Raw genomic sequence first — 19,408 nt, 5'->3', positions numbered from 1 at the left:
AGTCAATTGGAGGTGTACCTGTGGATGAATGTCAAGGCCTACCTTCAAACTCAGTGCCTCTTTGCTTGACATCATGGGAAAAACAAAAGAAATCAGCCAAAACCTCAGAAAAAAATTGTAGACCTCCACAAGTCTGGTTCATCCTTGGGAGCAATTTCCAAATGCCTGAAGGTACCACGTTCATCTGTACAAACAATAGTACGCAAGTTTAAACACTATGGGACCACGCAGCCATCATACCGCACAGGAAGGAGACGCATTCTGTCTCCTAGAGATGAACGTACTTTGGTGGGGAAAGTGCAAATCAATCCCAGATCAACAGCAAAGGACCTTGTGAAGATGCTGGAGGAAACGGGTACAAAAGTATCTATATCCACAGTAAAACGAGTCCTATAAAGGCCGCTCAGCAAGGAAGGAGCCATTGCTCTGAAACCGCCATAAAAATGCCATATGTGGGAAAGTTACTTGGGCCCAGAGAGGGGAGAGGTCGGGTTAGTCTTATCTGTGAATGTGTCTAACTATTCCTAAACCATGTGAAGGGATGGTGTGATTAATGGGGAACCAGTTAGGTGGCTCCACAATGTCTGTGTGCCAGTCACTTTTCTCTGTAAGCTTGTCCAGGAGGGGTTGTATTTTTTATGGGAGTATCTAGAAATTGACAATTGATATATGCCATTGGATGAGGTAATGTCTGGGTCCTAAGTGGTACCAAGAATGAGATAAGAGCTTTGTTTAGGAGACCAAACTGAACGATAATTTATAGCTAATGCTATAAATTATGGGATACTCTTTTTTCTGGTAAAAGGTTCTTTGTGTAATGTTCCTAAGATCTGTTATTTGTCATGTGAGTTTTGATGGGTGTGTCTTAGCTATAAATGATACTAAGGACTGTTTTGTCAGCACTCTCAGCACTCTCAGAGAATTCATTTATGGACACTGAATTGATCTGAGAGTCACAGGGCTATGGTGAAGCTCATATAATTAAAGATGGACTTTATGTTAACTTTGACTTGTGTGTGGTTTGCTCTCTCATGATTTGGTAATACAGGAAATTTCCACGACAGGAATTTGCCAAAATTCACCCAACTTATTGTGGGAAGCTTGGGGAAGGCTACCCGAAACATTTGACCCAAGTTAAACAATTTAAAGGCAATACTACCAAATACTAATTGAGTGTAGGTAAACTTCTGACCCACTGGGAATGTGATGAAAGAAATAAAAGCTTAAATAAATTAATTCTACTATTATTCTGACATTTCATATTCTTAAAATAAAGTGGTGATCCTAACTGACCTAAGAGAGGGAATTTTTACTAGGATTAAAATGTCAGGAATTGTGAAAAAGTGAGTTTAATGTATTTGGCCACGGTGTATGTAAACTTCTGATATCAACTGTAGATGGTGGACAATATATTCCTAGTATTTACTGAATGTCTGTCTCTTACCAACTGAATACTGTTGTGAATAGAGTTGACGCTTTAAATGGTGTACATTGTGAAATAAAATAAGCATGTTTTTTTTCAATTATCTTGTTGATTGATGACCAACCAAGAGCATTGAGCATGACTACAACATTATAACCATATCTCCACCTTAAAACAATCTTTGCTGCTTTGTTCTGTGCAATCTGCAGCCTCCTAATTTCACTTTCTGATGCATTTTCCCAGACCACAGAACAGGAGTTCACTTGACTCCCAATTAATGCTTGGGTTGTTAGCTTAAGAATGTTTCAAGGGAAAATATTTAGCTTTCCTTTTGATCATGCATGCAGTTTAAAAATATATATATATATTTTACATAGATTAGTTATTTGACAACCATGATAAGTGGCTGCACCCCTAGTAGTTTGGTTTCTGCCACTTCCTCAATTTGTACTTCCCCCATACTTAATTTTCCTGGTGGAACAGACCAATATAACCTTGGATTCCTTGGTGTTCAAAACAAGTTCGTTCCGGCAAACCCACTCCCTGATATTTCCCAGATCTACTTGTAAAGCTTGCTGTACCCGTTGAACCGATTGTCTTGCTGTATAAATTGTAGTATAATCTGCAAATATAGTAACTTGAGTTTCAGATAAGGCATAAGGAAGGTTGTTGGTGTATATTAAGTAAAGAAGTGGCCCAAGGAGGCTGCCCTGTGGTATTCCACAGTTTAAATCATGAGGCGTAGAAAACTACCCATTGATATAGATGGACTTTCCTGTCAGTTAGATATGACTGTACCCACTTCAATGCTGCCTTCTTAAACCCATAATGCAATACTTTTGTCAAAAATATTTAATGATCCACTAAATAAAATGCTGCACTGAAATCTAAAAATAGTACACCCACAAACCTGCCATTATCCATAGAATTGAGCCACTAGTCAGGCATGTCAACCAATGCAGTGGTAGTGGAATGGTTTCTGCAATAAGCATGCTGATTGGCTGTTATCAGATCATTATTTTCCATGTACTCCCATATTTGTCTACTCACAATACCCTCCAATATCTTACTGAGTGAAGGGAGTAGACTAATTGGTCGACCATTGGCAGGAGTAACAGCAGGTTTGCTGTCTTTCGGGATTGGACACAGTTTAGCATGCTTCCATACATTTGCAAATGTCCCCTTGTCCAGTGACCAATACAATGTGTATTTCAGTGGAGCTGTAATCTGGGGAGCAGCATAGTGAAGCCAAAAATTGTCCATAAAATAATATCCTGTAGATTTACCATCAGGTAATGACTTCAATAGGTATAACACCTCTTCTACTGACACCATTTGTAGACTAAAATAGCAGTTTTTTTGCTCATAATATGATCACCAATCCAATGAACAATAGCTTGTTTGGAAGAATGGGTGTTTATATTATCGCTCAGTAAATACATTTTCTTTGTGAAAAAAAACGGCAAAATGATTGGCAATATCAGATGGTTTTGTTATTGTTATCCCGTCAACCTCCACACTAGATGGGCATGATGAGATAGATGTACCAAGTATTCCCTTAACTTTATTCCATACCTTTTTACAATCATTTTTACAATCAAAAAAAACATTTTTGTAAAATAACGTTTTTTTTCCTAACGATTTAATTTAACTGCATAATTACATAGTGTTCTAGAATTCTGTTAATCAATTTCTAGTTTATATTTGGCTGCTAAGACTTTTGCCATATTTCCTTGAGAAAATGCCTCACCCAGTTCATCATCAATCCATTACCTCAGTGAGCAAATCAATAAAACATTCTGTAGTGTGATTTAAATCATCCTCTAGGTAAATCAGATCCCAGGGTACATCAGCCAAATCATTTTGAAATAGCTCATGATTAAATGTCTTAACATTTCTCTTAACCACAATCCTTGGGGATTTCTTTGGAACCTTGGTGTTCATGGTTATGGTCACAATATTATGGTCTGTCCAGCCCACTGTCATTGATCTGGCTTGGTATATTACACAAGATCAGATCAATGCACGTATTCGAACGGTGACCTAACTTAGTTGATAATCTAATAGTATCATTAACCATTTGTTTCAAACCACAGCTCTCGGCATATCTCATCAATTTACTTCTATTTGAATTATTATGATCCTTCCAATTGATATTAAAATCAGCCGAGATAAATACATCTGTGGCCTGGTCAAACCCCGTGCATAAGTCATCCAGATAGGACACCGTAGAGCTAGGAGGTCGAAACACACATCCTACCAATAAGGGTGCCTGGTGAGGCAGATGTACTTGAGTCCTTAGTGCCTCCATTTGACATACATTAAGGTCATCCCTCCTCTTAAAAGGTATATGATTCTGAATGTACAGTGCTACACCCCCACTATTCCTATTCCTGTCCCTTCTCAGTAGACTATATCTATGATTCATATATCCATGAGCATGGGTGGGTGCGCGTGCAAGTCTCTGAGCCTGGGTGCAGTCTGTTGATAGTCTTGTGACCAAACCAGGGATCTGACTCTGACTCTGTCGACAGTTGTCCGGTTATATTAGAGCTGGTCCAGGACCAGATTCTGGGGTTCTACTCTCAGAGTCAATGTTAGATCTACTGTAGCCTGGTCCCAGATCTGTAATACCAATATTTATCTATACAGATGAGCCATCTCTTAATTTGACCCTGCTTCTCACAGCAGGAAAATAATCCTGCAGCAACAGGTAATATTAATTATTATGTGAAATATAAGTAATGGACATTTTTGTAGGGGTTGACACATTTTTTTTTAAGGGCAAATCAAGTCTGAAATGTTAAAGTGGAAATGACAAACTTTAGAAGCCTTTTTAAACCTTAAATACAATTATACTACAATTTGTATGTCCTGCTGCGCAGTGAAATTAAGATAACAGATTTGTAAGTCACTGTTGCACAGACCTACTGTAGCCTGGTCCCAGATCAGCAGGTAAAACAACTCATTTGAATATTGTTATCATGCCGTTTCAACTTCATGTATCTGTACTGCATGTGCCTCAGTAGGTTAAAGCACACACCTGAGATCAGGGCCCATATTCACAATGCGTCTCATAGTAGGAATCTAGGGTCTAATTTCAGTCTTAAATCATAATGAATCTGATTATATATGGACAGGGGGACCTGATCCTAGATCAGCACTCCTACTATGAGCGCTTTGTGAATACGGGAAAAAGCTAGTTTCTTCTCACAGCCGCTGTGCCCCAGCTGGGGTGGCGCGCCCTAGAGCCTGGTGAGAGAGACTAGGACCAGGCTAGCGTGTTGAGCGCCCCAGAGTCTGGTGAGAGAGACTAGGACCAGGCTAGCGTGTGGATCACCCCAGAGTCTGATGAGAGAGACTAGGACCAGGTTAGCGTGTGGAGCGCCCTAGAGCCTGATGAGAGAGACTAGGACCAGGCTAGCGTGTTGAGCGCCCCAGAGTCTGGTGAGAGTGACTAGGACCAGGCTAGCGTGTGGATCACCCCAGAGTCTGATGAGAGAGACTAGGACCAGGCTAGCGTGTGGAGTGCCCCAGAGTCTGATGAGAGAGACTAGGACCAGGCTAGCGTGTTGAGCGCCCCAGAGTCTGGTGAGAGAGACTAGGACCAGGCTAGCGTGTGGATCACCCCAGAGTCTGATGAGAGAGACTAGGACCAGGCTAGCGTGTGGAGCGCCCCAGAGTCTAATGAGAGAGACTAGGACCAGGCTAGCGTGTGGAGCGCCCCAGAGTCTGATGAGAGAGACTAGGACCAGGCTAGTGTGTGGAGCGCCCCAGAGTCTGGTGAGAGAGACTAGGACCAGGCTAGCGTGTGGAGCGCCCCAGAGTCTGATGAGAGAGACTAGGACCAGGCTAGCGTGTGGAGTGCCCCAGAGTCTGATGAGAGAGACTAGGACCAGGCTAGCGTGTGGAGTGCCCCAGAGTCTGGTGAGAGAGACTAGGACCAGGCTATCGTGTTGAGTGCCCCAGAGTCTGGTGAGAGAGACTAGGACCAGGCTAGCGTGTGGAGCGCCCCAGAGTCTGATGAGAGCGACTAGGACCAGGCTAGCGTGTGGAGTGCCCCAGAGTCTGATGAGAGAGACTAGGACCAGGCTAGCGTGTGGAGTGCCCCAGAGTCTGGTGAGAGAGACTAGGACCAGGCTAGCGTGTTGAGTGCCCCAGAGTCTGGTGAGAGAGACTAGGACCAGGCTAGCGTGTTGAGTGCCCCAGAGTCTGATGAGAAAGAGTAGGACTAGGCTCTCTCACCAGACTCTGGGGCGCTCCACACGTTCCACCCCAGCATACAGCAAAACAGTGAACACCATCATGTTCATGAGAACCTCCCCTTTCCACAGTTGGGTCCCATTAGTTTGTAGCCAAAATGGTTCAGACGCTACGAAACAGAGGTTGGCACATCGACAGTACCAACTTCAGACGAGTCTCCTACTTATGGGGGTCATTGAGCAAAACGGAGAACACCATCGTGTTTGTGGGATGACTTGTGGTCTGACAAACACCACTCTAGCTCTGCCACCTATCACCGTAGATGTGGAAGTGCGTCACTGGAGGAGGCGGTGGATTGAGATGCATCCAATGCAAAATATCTCTAGCTTAAACTGACAGATTTCTATGTTTTGATTTTGTTATTTAGCATAGATTGAAGCACCGGTGCGTCAATCAACTCTAGGGGGTTAAACAGTACTTTAGCTTTACCTCAGAATGTATACTAATGACTGTTGATAATTTGGGGCTTTCTCGTCCTATTCGGCAGCAGACTGTCAGAGTTGTGACTAAAGCAGTAGTGGTGCGTGGATAAAATCACTGCGGAATCCAAGCCAGAAGAAAATGCCATATTACAACCTGTGTGTTGTGATAATTGTGTTGTTTGCTCTATAACCTGTTAGTTCATATGCCTTGATACTGTGATATACAGACCTAAAAGCCGAGACTATAAGAAGACACAGTGGCAGAATAAATTCAACCACACCTTTGTTTCATCACAAAACCGGAGAGCAACATCTGTCCGGTGAAGTCCACAAAGCATACTGCATGTAACAAACAGCTACATTACCTACATATTGGTCAAGAAAGTTAATGTTTCTGACATTTTTGGACAAAAAGAAAACAGGATGTCTCTCCACTATTCCAGCACCATTTCAACACCATCAAATCACCTCTGCTTAGTCTAATACAGTGACAACTAAAAGATTCCAAAAACAATTTAATCCAATCAACATAAGTTATATATGATGTGGCTGTCCATGGTTCTGATTTCTGTGTGAGCGTTCGTGCAAATAGAAAAACATGTGGACTCACCCTACTTGTAGAGAAACACCAATGCCATCCTCCTCTCTTTCATGTTCACGAAACGGCTTAGTGCTCTGTCATACAGTACACGCTATTATTTCTTGTCCTAGGCTACCTGGCTAAAATACTTGCTCGCTAGACTAACTTCCTTTCATGGGCAACGTTAGCTAGTTAACATTAGCCTTCTACATCTAGCTAGCTACATATTGAATGTCCATCTCTCAGTCCAGGGGCACAATGTATTTTATGGTCGGATCAGAATCGTAGTTATAAGCATTGGCCAGTACGGAGAATTAAGTAAAACCACAAGTCCAAATCCTTATCTCCATCCATGGCTAATTTAGGAAAGGGACAATTTTAGCTAGCTGGCCACCAGAGGACAACTGCACAACAAGGTGCAACAATTCAAGTTGTTTTTAATGGAATACATATTTCTCTGCGATAGGAGTAAAGCCAAATCAAAACGGGCTTCCCTTAACACTTTTTCTGTTGTGCGTCAGGACTATTCACAGTTGAGCTCACTCAGTTTAGCTCAATGCTGATTGGCTATTATTTTATAATTTTTTTATCAAGGGAAGCCAAATGCTCGCTGGCTTCCCTTACATTCAATGCTACGTGCGGCAACAATGTCATACTCTTTATGACCAGACAGCATCAGATAGATGGCCTACACATACAGAGGCAGAGGGGAGCTGTTTCGCTTACTCGGATGCTACGAAAATTAGCAAAGCACAAAAAGACGAAACATACATTATTTAATGATTTTTCTTTTTTTCTTGGTACATTTTTGTGGGAAGCCTTGGTATCCATGAATACACACCACTGGACTAAAGAGGTGTATCTTTCTTTGTCTCCGTCTGAAGCAGAGTGTGTGTGTGTGTGTGTGTGTGTGTGTAGGAGGCACCGACTGGATCTTCCAGTATAACAACATGCGTGTGTGTTGGTGGGGGAGGAAGGAGGCACATGTATTAATGGAACTATCCAGAACACCAAACAACACATAACACACACAGCATACTCATGCATGAGGGCATTGTCTGGAGACTTGGATAATGTTACATTGGGTATGATCGACACTGTCTCATATGTCGAAGGTGTGTGTGTGTGTGAGATTGAGAGCGAGAGGAGTGTGAGTGTGTATGTACAGGTGTGTGTATGAGGGCGGCAGGTAGCCTAGTGGTTAACAGCATTGGGCCAGTAACTGAAAAGTCTCTGGTTCAAATCCCCAAGCTGACTAAGTGAAAAATCTGGCGCTGTGCCCTTGAGCAAAGAACTTAACCCTAACTGTTCTTGTAAATTGATCTGGATAAGTGTCAGTTAAATTACTGAAATGTGTGGGTCAGTCCTCACCTCACTCTCCTTGTTTTCGTACTTGTTGGTGTTCTTGCCCTGGCTCTTCCTCCTGAGTTTCTTCAGGTCAGACTGCGACCTCTCCAGAGAGTCCTGCTTCATCTTGTGCTCTGTCTGGTACCTCTTAAAGGTGGCCTGGATGGGTGGGAGGGAGAGGGGAGGTGGGGGGAGCACCAGTGAACACCTGGAACCATCTCTAGACAGTACAAGTAGCATTGTAGCAAGTAGATTTTCCTTTTCGGAAAAAAAACTTTCAGTAATATCATTAAATGTAATGTCACTAAGTATTAAAATGCTTCATTTTTAGTTTCATTGATTCAATGGTAATTAGCCTTAAATGCTATGTTTGATTACAGGCATTAGTAGAAAGGGTGGACACAGGGATTAAACCCCGGTCTGATGTACATGTGCCATATGCTGTGAGCGTTACCACTCAACCACGGCTCTGAACGGCATAAGTCATTGTTGCATGTTTATCCTATTCCCTTCATAGTGAACTTACTACTTTTGGGACCTGGTGAAAAGTAGTCCCCTATAAAGGGAATAGGGTGCCATTTGGGATGCAGACAGTGTGTTCACTGTGGTCACTGATGTGATGTAAGGTAGGCAGTATACATTATTCTGTGGTCGCTGTGATGTAAGGTAGGCAGTAGACAGGATTCTGTAGTCATTGTGATGTAAGGTAGGCAGTAGACAGGATTCTGTGGGTACTGTGATGTAAGGTAGGCAGTAGACATGATTCTGTGATCGCTGTGATGTAAGGTAGGAAGTAGACAGGATTCTGTGGTCACTGATGTAGGTAGGCAGTAGACAGGTTTCTGTGGTCACTGTGATGTAAGGTAGGCAGTAGACAGGATTCTGTGGTCACTGATGTAGGTAGGCAGTAGACAGGTTTCTGTGGTCACTGTGATGTAAGGTAGGCAGTAGACAGGATTCTGTGGTCACTGATGTAGGTAGGCAGTAGACAGGATTATAGTTCCATGGATGGGGCATGGGGGGCAGTTCTCAGTGATATTCCCATGAGCAGGAGGGAAGACCGTTTCCATAGAATCACATAAGCACACACATTCATACAGTACAGTACTTACTGTCATGTATTTTACATCCATGTCTGTCTTCCTCTCCAATTCAGCTATTATCTCGCTGTGAAACCTCTTAAACTGCAGGTGAGGGGAAAGGGGGATGAGAGGGGGAGAGATGGTGAAGGGAGAAAGGAGGGGGGGATGCACACTGATTAGAGAAGGGACTGTTATGATGGAGTGATGGAGGTGCATCAGTGGAAAACAATAAAAAATAATGTTGGGAGGGATTTGAGAGCCATCCTTGAGTTGTGTAAGCAAAGGTGTTTGTGTGTGTGCACGGTTGTGTGTCTGTGTGCAAGAAAGAGAAAAGATTCAAGGCTATATGAGTGAGTCATAGCCGAAAAGTAAAGCAGGGATGCCCTCCTCTCTCTCTCCCTATATCCCTCTCTCTCCCGCTCTAATCAGTATGAGGGGGAGCGCAGGCATCTCTTACATCACCGAAGCCTTGTGGTGGCAAACCGACGCCCACTGGTGCCATTCGGTCAACGAAAACCCCACGTCCTCTCACAAAGAATTAGAGACTGTCCCTGCAACCCACGTCTCCTCAGTCCTCTCAAACAACAACCCTGTTAGCTGCTGCTTCAAATCTCTAGGTGCTTTAGTGCAGGGTTTCCCAACTGGTGGCCATTTTATTTTGCCCGCCAAGTTTTCTGAGCAAAAATATTTTTAAATATAAATCAGCTCCAAGTGATTTTAATTTGGGAAATCTGTTCCCAAGTAGTCCCTCGTATAATAGCCACGTGATCCTATACAAATGTAAGCAAGGTTTGAAATTATTATGTTTTAGTCAAATATTATATCTGTTTGGGCTTCTTGGGTCAATTTGCAGTCCACAAATGATTTGTAATTATGTAAAAATCTGCCCGCGGCTGGATGTAGTTAATGATCCATCCTTTAGTTAAACTGCTCTGCTTTCCTCCAATCTTTAACTCTTTAATGGAATGAAGGAATTCATATTGTGACTCACACTTTGACTAAACTAAAGCTGCTCTCCGATACAGAGTGGAGCTAAGGAAGAGAACAACAGTGACTTCTGGGGATAGAACCAGGCAGATATAATTACTAAGATCATGGCAGTTTGACTGCATCCTCTCTCATGGGTACACTCAATATGGCTGACCCATCATGGAACATTGACTTGAATGGGCAGCCCAGTTCTAGTAATTATATTTGTATGGATATAACTATAGGGAGAAGTAGCTTTGTTGTCTCATAAACCAGTGTGCCAGTGTAGTTAACAGAGAAGGAAGCAGGGTTTGAATTACAGGGGTGTCACTGCCAAGGGGTGCTGCTGCCTCTACCACATGGGTGCTGAGTGGGCAGACTGGACCCTCCCCCTAATGGTTAGGGATAAGATTTGGGGAATCTGATCATAGATCTGTGGTAAGAGCCGGAAACATACAAACAGTGACAAAATGCTCTAACTCTCCCCCTGGTTAACCCTTCACCATGGGCTCCCTCCACAGTTAGGCAGGTTTAGAATCAATATACCAGTTGACATGCATGACAACAGTAGTGTCAATACACCCCAGAGGTTCTTGTTCCTCCAACAGGAGCTCATATCTAGCACGTATTCATGACCTGATGACAGCACAGACAAGTTTACATGCTTCCAACTTCTACCTTCTCAGATGAGAAGGTTCCTCAACATGCATACGTACAGGGTAAGGTAGGTTACTTTCTAAATGTAATCCGTTACAGTTACTAGTTACCAGTCCATGATTGTAATCATTAACGTAACTTTTGGACGGCCCAAACTCAGTAAAGTAATCTGATTAGTTACTTTTGGATTATTTTCCCCTTAAGAGGCATTAGAAGAAGACAAAAAGGATCCATCAAACGCTTCTGGATTATCATCATAGTGGTCTCTGACCTGTGGTCACTCTCTGAGGTGGAACAAACGTAAACTCCCTCCTGCTGAATTGAATGTCATTGAGAGAACAGAAAGGTGCCATAATGTTTTTTTCACAAACATGCTTTCTGAATTTAAAAGTCAATACAAGAAGTAATCATCTAGTTTTTCAAAAGTATCTGTAATCTGACTACAGTATATTTTGCTGGTAATGTAATTGATTACAGTATTCTTTGTAATCAGATTACAAGTAATTGATTACATGAATTAAGTGTCTCCCTAACCTTGTATACTTATGAGGATAAACATTTTTTATAGTTTGTAGAATAAGTAATTGTATGCCAACCATAACTACAGGCCTTGACAAGTGTGACTGTCATCAACAACAGTTCCCAGAGGCCCCGTCACAGGGCATGTTCAGACCTGCTCCCGTCCTATAAACAGGCTGTACACAATAACCAAACAGGTGCAACTTTTCCTCTAGCTTCTTTTTGTTTTCTTCTCTTCATCTTTGCTTTTTCTGTCCCTTGATGTTACATAAAGAGAAACACCATCATGTGATTACTAATGGAGAGAGTTGAAGAGGGGGAAAGAGAAAGAGAGATTTGTGTTTGAGAGGAATTAAAAACGGTACATTGTGTTAAGCAGCAGAGAGAGAAAAATAGAGAGGGAGAGAGAGAAGGCACACTGGGCGAGGCAAGTCATGCAGGGAATTAAACAATAGATGACGCAAACACTCATGTACACACACACACACACACACACACACCTTGCAGAACACACACACACACACACACACACCTTGCAGAACCCACACGCACACCTTGCAGAACACACGCACGCAAACGCACAGACACATAGACAGAGACAGTACTCACATTCTCCTCTAGCTCAAGGTGAACTTTCCTGTGGACCTCGGATATCTCCATCAGCACAACGCCTGTGGCGAGAGAGACATGCACTGATTGGCTGCTTGGCTCGTGGGGGAAAACAAGATTAGGGTTTTGGTCAGATTCTCTACGCTTCTCCTGAAGTGTGCACTATTTGACATATCTCCTCTTCTCCTGAAGTGTGCACTATTTGACATATCTACTCTTCTCCTGAAGTGTGCACTATTTGACATATCTCCTCTTCTCCTGAAGTGTGCACTATTTGACATATCTACCCTTCTCCTGAAGTGTGCACTATTTGACATATTATCTACCCTTCTCCTGAAGTGTGCACTATTTGACATATTATCTACCCTTCTCCTGAAGTGTGCACTATTTGACATACAGTGGGGCAAAAAAAGTATTTAGTCAGCCACCAATTGTGCAAGTTCTCCCACTTAAAAAGATGAGAGAGGCCTGTAATTTTCATCATAGGTACACTTCAACTATGACAGACAAAATGAGAAAAATACATCTAGAAAATCACATTGTAGGATTTTTAATGAATTTATTTGCAAATTATAGTGGAAAAAAAGTATTTGGTCAATAACAAAAGTTTCTCAATACTTTGTTATATACCCTTTGTTGGCAATGACAGAGGTCAAACGTTTTCTGTAAGTCTTCACAAGGTTTTCACACACTGTTGCTGGTATTTTGGCCCATTCCACCATGCAAATCTCCTCTAGAGCAGTGATGTTTTGGGGCTGTTGCTGGGCAACACGGACTTTGAAATCCCTCCAAAGATTTTCTATGGGGTTGAGATCTGGAGACTGGCTAGGCCACTCCAGAACCTTGAAATGCTTCTTACGGGGCCTCCCGGGTGGCGCAGTGGTTAAGGGCGCTGTACGCAGCGCCAGCTGTGCCATCAGAGTCCTGGGTTCGCGCCCAGGCTCTGTCGTAACCGGCCGCGACCGGGAGGTCCGTGGGGCGACGCACAATTGGCCTAGCGTCGCCCGGGTTAGGGAGGGCTTGGTCGGTAGGGGTGTCCTTGTCTCATCGCGCACCAGCGACTCCTGTGGCGGGCTGGGCGCAGTGTACGCTAGCCAAGGTGGCCAGGTGCACGGTGTTTCCTCCGGCGCATTGGTGCGGCTGGCTTCCGGGTTGGATGTGCGCTGTGTTAAAGAAGCAGCGGCTTGGTTGGTTGTGTATCGGAGGACGCATGACTTTCAACCTTCGTCTCTCCCGAGCCCGTACGGGAGTTGTAGCGATGAGACAAGGTAGTAGCTACTACAACAATTGGATACTACGAAATTGGGGAGAAAAAGGGGTAAAATTAAAAAATAAAAAAAAATAAAAGAAATGCTTCTTACGAAGCCACTCCTTCGTTGCCCGGGCGGTGTGTTTGGGATCATTGTCATGCTGAAAGACCCAGCCACATTTCATCTTCAATGCCCTTGCTGATGGAAGGAGGTTTTCACTCAAAATCTCACGATACATGGCCCCATTCATTCTTTCCTTTACACGGATCAGTCGTCCTGGTCCCTTTGCAGAAAAACAGCAAGCATGATGTTTCCACCCCCATGCTTCACAGTAGGTATGATGTTCTTTGGATGCAACTCAGCATTCTTTGTCCTCCAAACACGATGAGTTGAGTTTTTACCAAAAAGTTATATTTTGGTTTCATCTGACGATATGACATTCTCCCAATCTTCTTCTGGATCATCCAAATGCTCTCTAGCAAACTTCAGACGGGCCTGGACATGTACTGGCTTAAGCAGGGGGACACGTCTGGCACTGCAGGATTTGAGTCCCTGGCGGCGTAGTGTGTTACTGATGGTAGGCTTTGTTACTTTGGTCCCAGCTCTCTGCAGGTCATTCACTAGGTGTGTTTCTGGGATTTTTGCTCACCGTTCTTGTGATCATTTTGACCCCACGGGGTGAGATCTTGCGTGGAGCCCCAGATCGAGGGTGATTATCAGTGGTCTTGTCTGTCTTCCATTTCCTAATAATTGCTCCCACAGTTGATTTCTTCAAACCAAGCTGCTTACCTATTGCAGATTCAGTCTTCCCAGCCTGGTGCAGGTCTACAATTTTGTTTCTGGTGTCCTTTGACAGCTCTTTGGTCTTGGCCATAGTGGAGTTTGGAGTGTGACTGTTTGAGGTTGTGGACAGGTGTCTTTTATACTGATAACAAGTTCAAACAGGTGCCATTAATACAGGTAACGAGTGGAGGACAGAGGAGCCTCTTAAAGAAGAAGTTACAGGTCTGTGCGAGCCAGAAATCTTGCTTGTTTGTAGGTGACCAAATACTTATTTTCCACCATAATTTGCAAATAAATTAATAAAAAAAATCCTACAAGGTGATTTTCTGGATTTTCTTTTCCTCATTTTGTCTGTCATAGTTGAAGTGTACCTATGATGAAAATTACAGGCCTCATCTTTTTAAGTGGGAGAACTTGCACAATTGGTGGCTGACTAAATACTTTTTTGCCCCACTGTATTATCTACCCTTCTCCTGAAGTGTGCACCATTAGATATGGACTGGTGGAAGGAATATGGTGGAAACGGGTAGTCCGTAAGATGTACATAGTCTCAAATGGTTGCTTTCCTTCATGAAAGAGAAAAGACATACAGTAAACATCCCTCTGACAAGTGCTGAACTGACAAAAAGGTGGGCAATGGAAACAATGTTGACAACGCCGACAGAACAGTGATTTATTTGTGAGACACTGCCACACTCATTTATCATGTTCAGAGTAGAGCACACCAAAGAAATGTGTTGCAAATGGAAATCTGTGTCGTTATTGGACAAGCTCAGTTTGTATCTCCTGCGGTTCAGTTCATTTCAACACGTTTTCTCCCTACTGAATACAACCCAGGATGGCTTTAATTCAGTTGTAAACTAAAATGGACCTTATTAATATTTGCTAACGTTGAGGAAACAGTGTGTCGTTACCACCTGCAGTTAGATAATCAAAAACAGCTCTAACTGCAGGGAACCAAAAACAATATCACTCATGTTACTCAACAGCCAATCAAAAATGGATTAAAACTTAATAACACCATAAAGCAACTGGAAATCGTAACACCCAATTCATGCAGGTAGCCTAGTGGTTAGAGCGTTGGGCCAGTAACTGAAAGGTTGCTGGATCGAATCCCCGAGCTGACAAGGTAAACATCTGTCGTTCTGCACCTGAGAAAGGCAGTTAACCCACTGTACCCCGGGTGCCGAAGACGTGGATGTTGATTAAGGCAGCCCCCCCGCACCTCTCTGATTCAGAGGGGTTGGGTTAAATGTGGAAGACACATTTCAGTTGAAGGCATTCAGTTGTACAACTGACCAGGTGTCATCCCCTTTTCCTTTCCTTAATAAGGATCCACCCACATGGCACTTCTGAGTGATTATCATAATATGTGTTGCTAATAAACGAATGAAAGGACATTGTTTTACTGATGCCTCTATCGTAACACGTTAAATCAAGTGACTCATCTTACACAGAGAAACCTACAGTAGCAGTCAAAAGTTTGGACACCTACTCATTCATGGGTTTTGCTTTATTTTGAACTATTTCCTACATTGTAGAATAATAGTGAAAACATCAAAACTGTGAAATAACCTATATGGAATCATGCAGTAACCAAAAAAGTGTTAAACAAATAAAAATATATTTGATATTCTTCAAAGTAGCCACCCTTTGCCTTGATCACAGCTTTACACACTGTTGGCATTCTCTCATTCAGCATTTCAATTAACAGGTATACCTTCTTAAAAGTTAATTTGTGGAATTTCTTTCCTTCTTAATGTGTTTGAGCCAATCAATTGTGACAAGGTAGGGGTGGTATACAGAAAATAGCCCTATTTGGTAAAATACCAAGTCCATATTACATTAAGACATGAAGGTCAGTCAATCTGGAACATTTCAAGAACTTTGAAGGTTTCTTCAAGTGCAGTCGGAAAAACCATCAAGCACTATGATGAAATTGGCTCTCATGTGGACCGCCACAGGAAAGGAAGACCCAGAGTTATCTCTACGTTCATTAGAATTAACTGCACCTCAGATTGCAGCCCAAATAAATGCTTCACAGAGTTCAAGTAACAGACATCTCCACATCAACTGTTCAGAGGAGACTGTGTGAATCAGGCCTTCATGGTCGGATTGCTGCAAAGAAACCACTACTAAAGGACACCAATAATAAGAAGAAACTTGCTTGGGCCAAGAAACACGAGTAATGGACATAAGACCAGTGGAAATCTATCCTTTGGTCTGATGAGTCCAAATTTGAGATTTTTGGTTCCAACCACCATGTCTTTGTGAGATGCAGAGTAGGTGAACAGAAAAATAGATGTGTTTAACACTTTTTTCATTACTACATGAGTCCATACTTGTCATTTCATAGTTTTGATGTCTTCACTATTATTCTACAATGTAGAAAGTAGTAAAAATAAAGAAAAATCCTTGAATGAGTAGATGTGTCCAAACTTTTGACTGGTACTGTACATCAAACTCAATATAATCAAAGCATATAAATCAGCAGGAAGTAAGGGATTACTTTGTTAATCCCATGTGTATCTCCTGAAACCATCATGTCTATATCTGAGTAGCTACTAACCCATGGAGGAGTGTGTGAGCCCTGTGACTAGACCACTTCCTGGACTGTAGGCCTACACATTATGACATAAACCTGGGTCATGTTCATTAGTTTTAAAACGTTTCCAGATGGAAAACTAAACTGAGCATTTCCAAGTCCAAGTATAGTCCCTCCTTGTTTCAGTGCGTTTTCTTCAGTTTGGTTCCTTTTTGAGCAGGAGCCAAGCTGGTCCTCCCTCTGATTAGGCCACCTCCTACTCTGTATGTCAGACTACACAGTAGGCTATATGATGTTCATCTGAGGAAAGCTTTGACTGTCTGTCTGGAGAGAGATTTTCCATTCCATGTCACCCCAGGCTATAGGCTGTCTGTCCCACAGAGCTCGCAGAGAGACGTGGTCAGAAAGCTCTGATCAAACAACAACAGAGTAGTTTAATAATACAAAACAATAGACAGAATGTTCCATACTGGGACACAATGGCAGGGGAGAGGAGAGAGGGCAGAGGTCGAGTGGTTCAGTGCATTAAATACAGTAGTGATACACTATACAGGAAGAGAGCTTTAGTGTGGGACTGAACGAATGATGAACGAACTATACACTACTCATCCAGGATTTCCATATTATTCAACTGTGTTTGTTTACAGCAGGTAGTGATGGCTCTGCTCTGAGAGAAATACCCAGAGAGGAAAGTGCTGTTGTGACAGTATGTGACTGATCATTGATCAAACAAACCCAACCCAGGCGTTTCTGTATGGTTTGACATGAAGCAAGCTTTGTTCACTTACTGTTGAACATTGCATAATGAAGATTAGTCATAATCACATGACTACACATGAACAGTCAAATGCATTTCATTTCAACATCAGTACATGTTCCAAGATAATACATCTGACTAAATGTCTCAATATACCAACAATTAGTACACAGACTTATACATTTCATGAATGTTGTATTCACATGTTATGAATACATAAGCTACTGTGAAATGGTGGAACATACAAATAAACACTGTGTCATATGAGCCAGGCCCAGCTCCACTCGTTATTAACCCCTGGATTACAATAGCTAAACACAGGCCCAGCTCCACTCGTTATTAACCCCTGGATTACAATAGCTAAACACAGGCCCAGCTCCACTCGTTATTAACCCCTGGATTACAATAGCTAAACACAGGCCCAGCTCCACTCGTTATTAACCCCTGGATTACAATAGCTAAACACAGGCCCAGCTCCACTCGTTATTAACCCCTGGATTACAATAGCTAAGCACAGGCCCAGCTCCACTCGTTATTAACCCCAGGATTACAATAGCTAAACACTGTCCTAAAACACTTCCACTCCCTGTCCCAGTGTGCCCTAAGACAGTTCCACTCCCTGTCCCAGAGTGTGCCCTAAGACACTTCCACTCCCTGTCCCAGTGTGCCCTAAGACAGTTCCACTCCCTGTCCCAGAGTGTGCCCTAAGACACTTCCACTCCCTGTCCCAGTGTGTGCCCTAAGACAGTTCCACTCCCTGTCCCAGAGTGTGCCCTAAGACAGTTCCACTCCCTGTCCCAGTGTGCCCTAAGACAGTTCCACTCCCTGTCCCAGTGTGTGCCCTAAGACACTTCCACTCCCTGTCCCAGTGTGTGCCCTAAGACAGTTCCACTCCCTGTCCCAGTGTGTCCTAAGACAGTCCCACTCCCTGTCCCAGTGTGTCCTAAGACAGTCCCACTCCCTGTCCCAGTGTGCCCTAAGACACTTCCACTCCCTGTCCCAGTGTGTGCCCTAAGACACTTCCACTCCCTGTCCCAGTGTGTGTCCTAAGACACTTCCACTCCCTGTCCCAGTGTGCCCTAAGACAGTTCCACTCCCTGTCCCAGTGTGTCCTAAGACAGTTCCACTCCCTGTCCCAGTGTGTCCTAAGACAGTTCCACTCCCTGTCCCAGTGTGTCCTAAGACAGTTCCACTCCCTGTCCCAGTGTGTCCTAAGACAGTTCCACTCCCTGTCCCAGTGTGCCCTAAGACAGTTCCACTCCCTGTCCCAGTGTGTGCCCTAAGACACTTCCACTCCCTGTCCCAGTGTGTGCCCTAAGACACTTCCACTCCCTGTCCCAGTGTGTCCTAAACCACTCCACCTCTCCGAGTCTCCAGCCCCACCCTGCCCTGTGGACTGTGGCTGACATACTCACCACAGTTCCACTCCCTGTCCCAGTGTGTCCTAAACCACTCCACCTCTCCGAGTCTCCAGCCCCACCCTGCCCTGTGGACTGTGGCTGACATACTCACCACAGTTCCACTCCCTGTCCCAGTGTGTCCTAAACCACTCCACCTCTCCGAGTCTCCAGCCCCACCCTGCCCTGTGGGCTGTGGCTGGCATACTCACCACAGTTCCACTCCCTGTCCCAGTGTGTCCTAAACCACTCCACCTCTCCGAGTCTCCAGCCCCACCCTGCCCTGTGGGCTGTGGCTGGCATACTCACCACAGTTCAAACAACATCACTGACTAAAGGGCACCAGAACATCCTGGTAAATGTGTCCTTTGTCAGGACATGGAGTGAGAGAGAGGGAGGGAGTGTGGTAGATGAGACGGAAACAGATAGTGGGGTGGCACTAGGAGAAATAGGAAGGAGAGATAGAGCGAGAGGGGCCTGTGCAGGGAGAGAGAAAGCTCTGTGAAAGAAGCCTGTGCATGGCACCATGTTCAGACCCCTGACCTACCATTCAACTTATCCCATTGTTAGTGTCACTTAAATCCAAATCTCTCTCACCACAAAATAATTCACCAGCAAAGTATCCATTGACAACACAGCTCCTTCATCTCAGCTAAACTGCTGCTACAATACTTTGAAAATGTAGCTCGCAATGTCCTACTGATTACCACATGTTGACTTTTCGCAAAACTAAGTTTCAAGAAGGAAAACGTTTTGATGCTGATCCTAAAACTAAGTGGAGACTGGAAGGCATATATTTTGCAGC

The 19,408-nt window shown here is 43.6% G+C and overlaps 1 protein-coding gene across 1 annotated transcript in view; it reads right to left on the bottom strand.

Moving 5' to 3' along the window:
* The window catches only part of LOC139401945 (BAR/IMD domain-containing adapter protein 2-like 1), a 92,417-nt gene that overhangs the window by 34,844 nt on the left and 38,165 nt on the right, over positions 1 to 19,408 (bottom strand). Inside the window, exons 4-6 of the mRNA XM_071145967.1 lie at positions 11,872 to 11,933; positions 9,148 to 9,219; positions 8,060 to 8,194 (exon numbers count right to left, since the gene is read on the bottom strand). Coding sequence (XP_071002068.1) covers positions 8,060 to 8,194; positions 9,148 to 9,219; positions 11,872 to 11,933 — 269 coding nt within the window. The remainder of the gene's footprint in view (positions 1 to 8,059; positions 8,195 to 9,147; positions 9,220 to 11,871; positions 11,934 to 19,408) is intronic.

Source organism: Oncorhynchus clarkii, unplaced genomic scaffold (genome assembly GCF_045791955.1).
Source record: "Oncorhynchus clarkii lewisi isolate Uvic-CL-2024 unplaced genomic scaffold, UVic_Ocla_1.0 unplaced_contig_675_pilon_pilon, whole genome shotgun sequence".
NCBI classification, from domain to species: Eukaryota; Metazoa; Chordata; class Actinopteri; order Salmoniformes; family Salmonidae; genus Oncorhynchus; species Oncorhynchus clarkii.
This window is presented reverse-complemented; position numbering and strand designations above follow the sequence as displayed.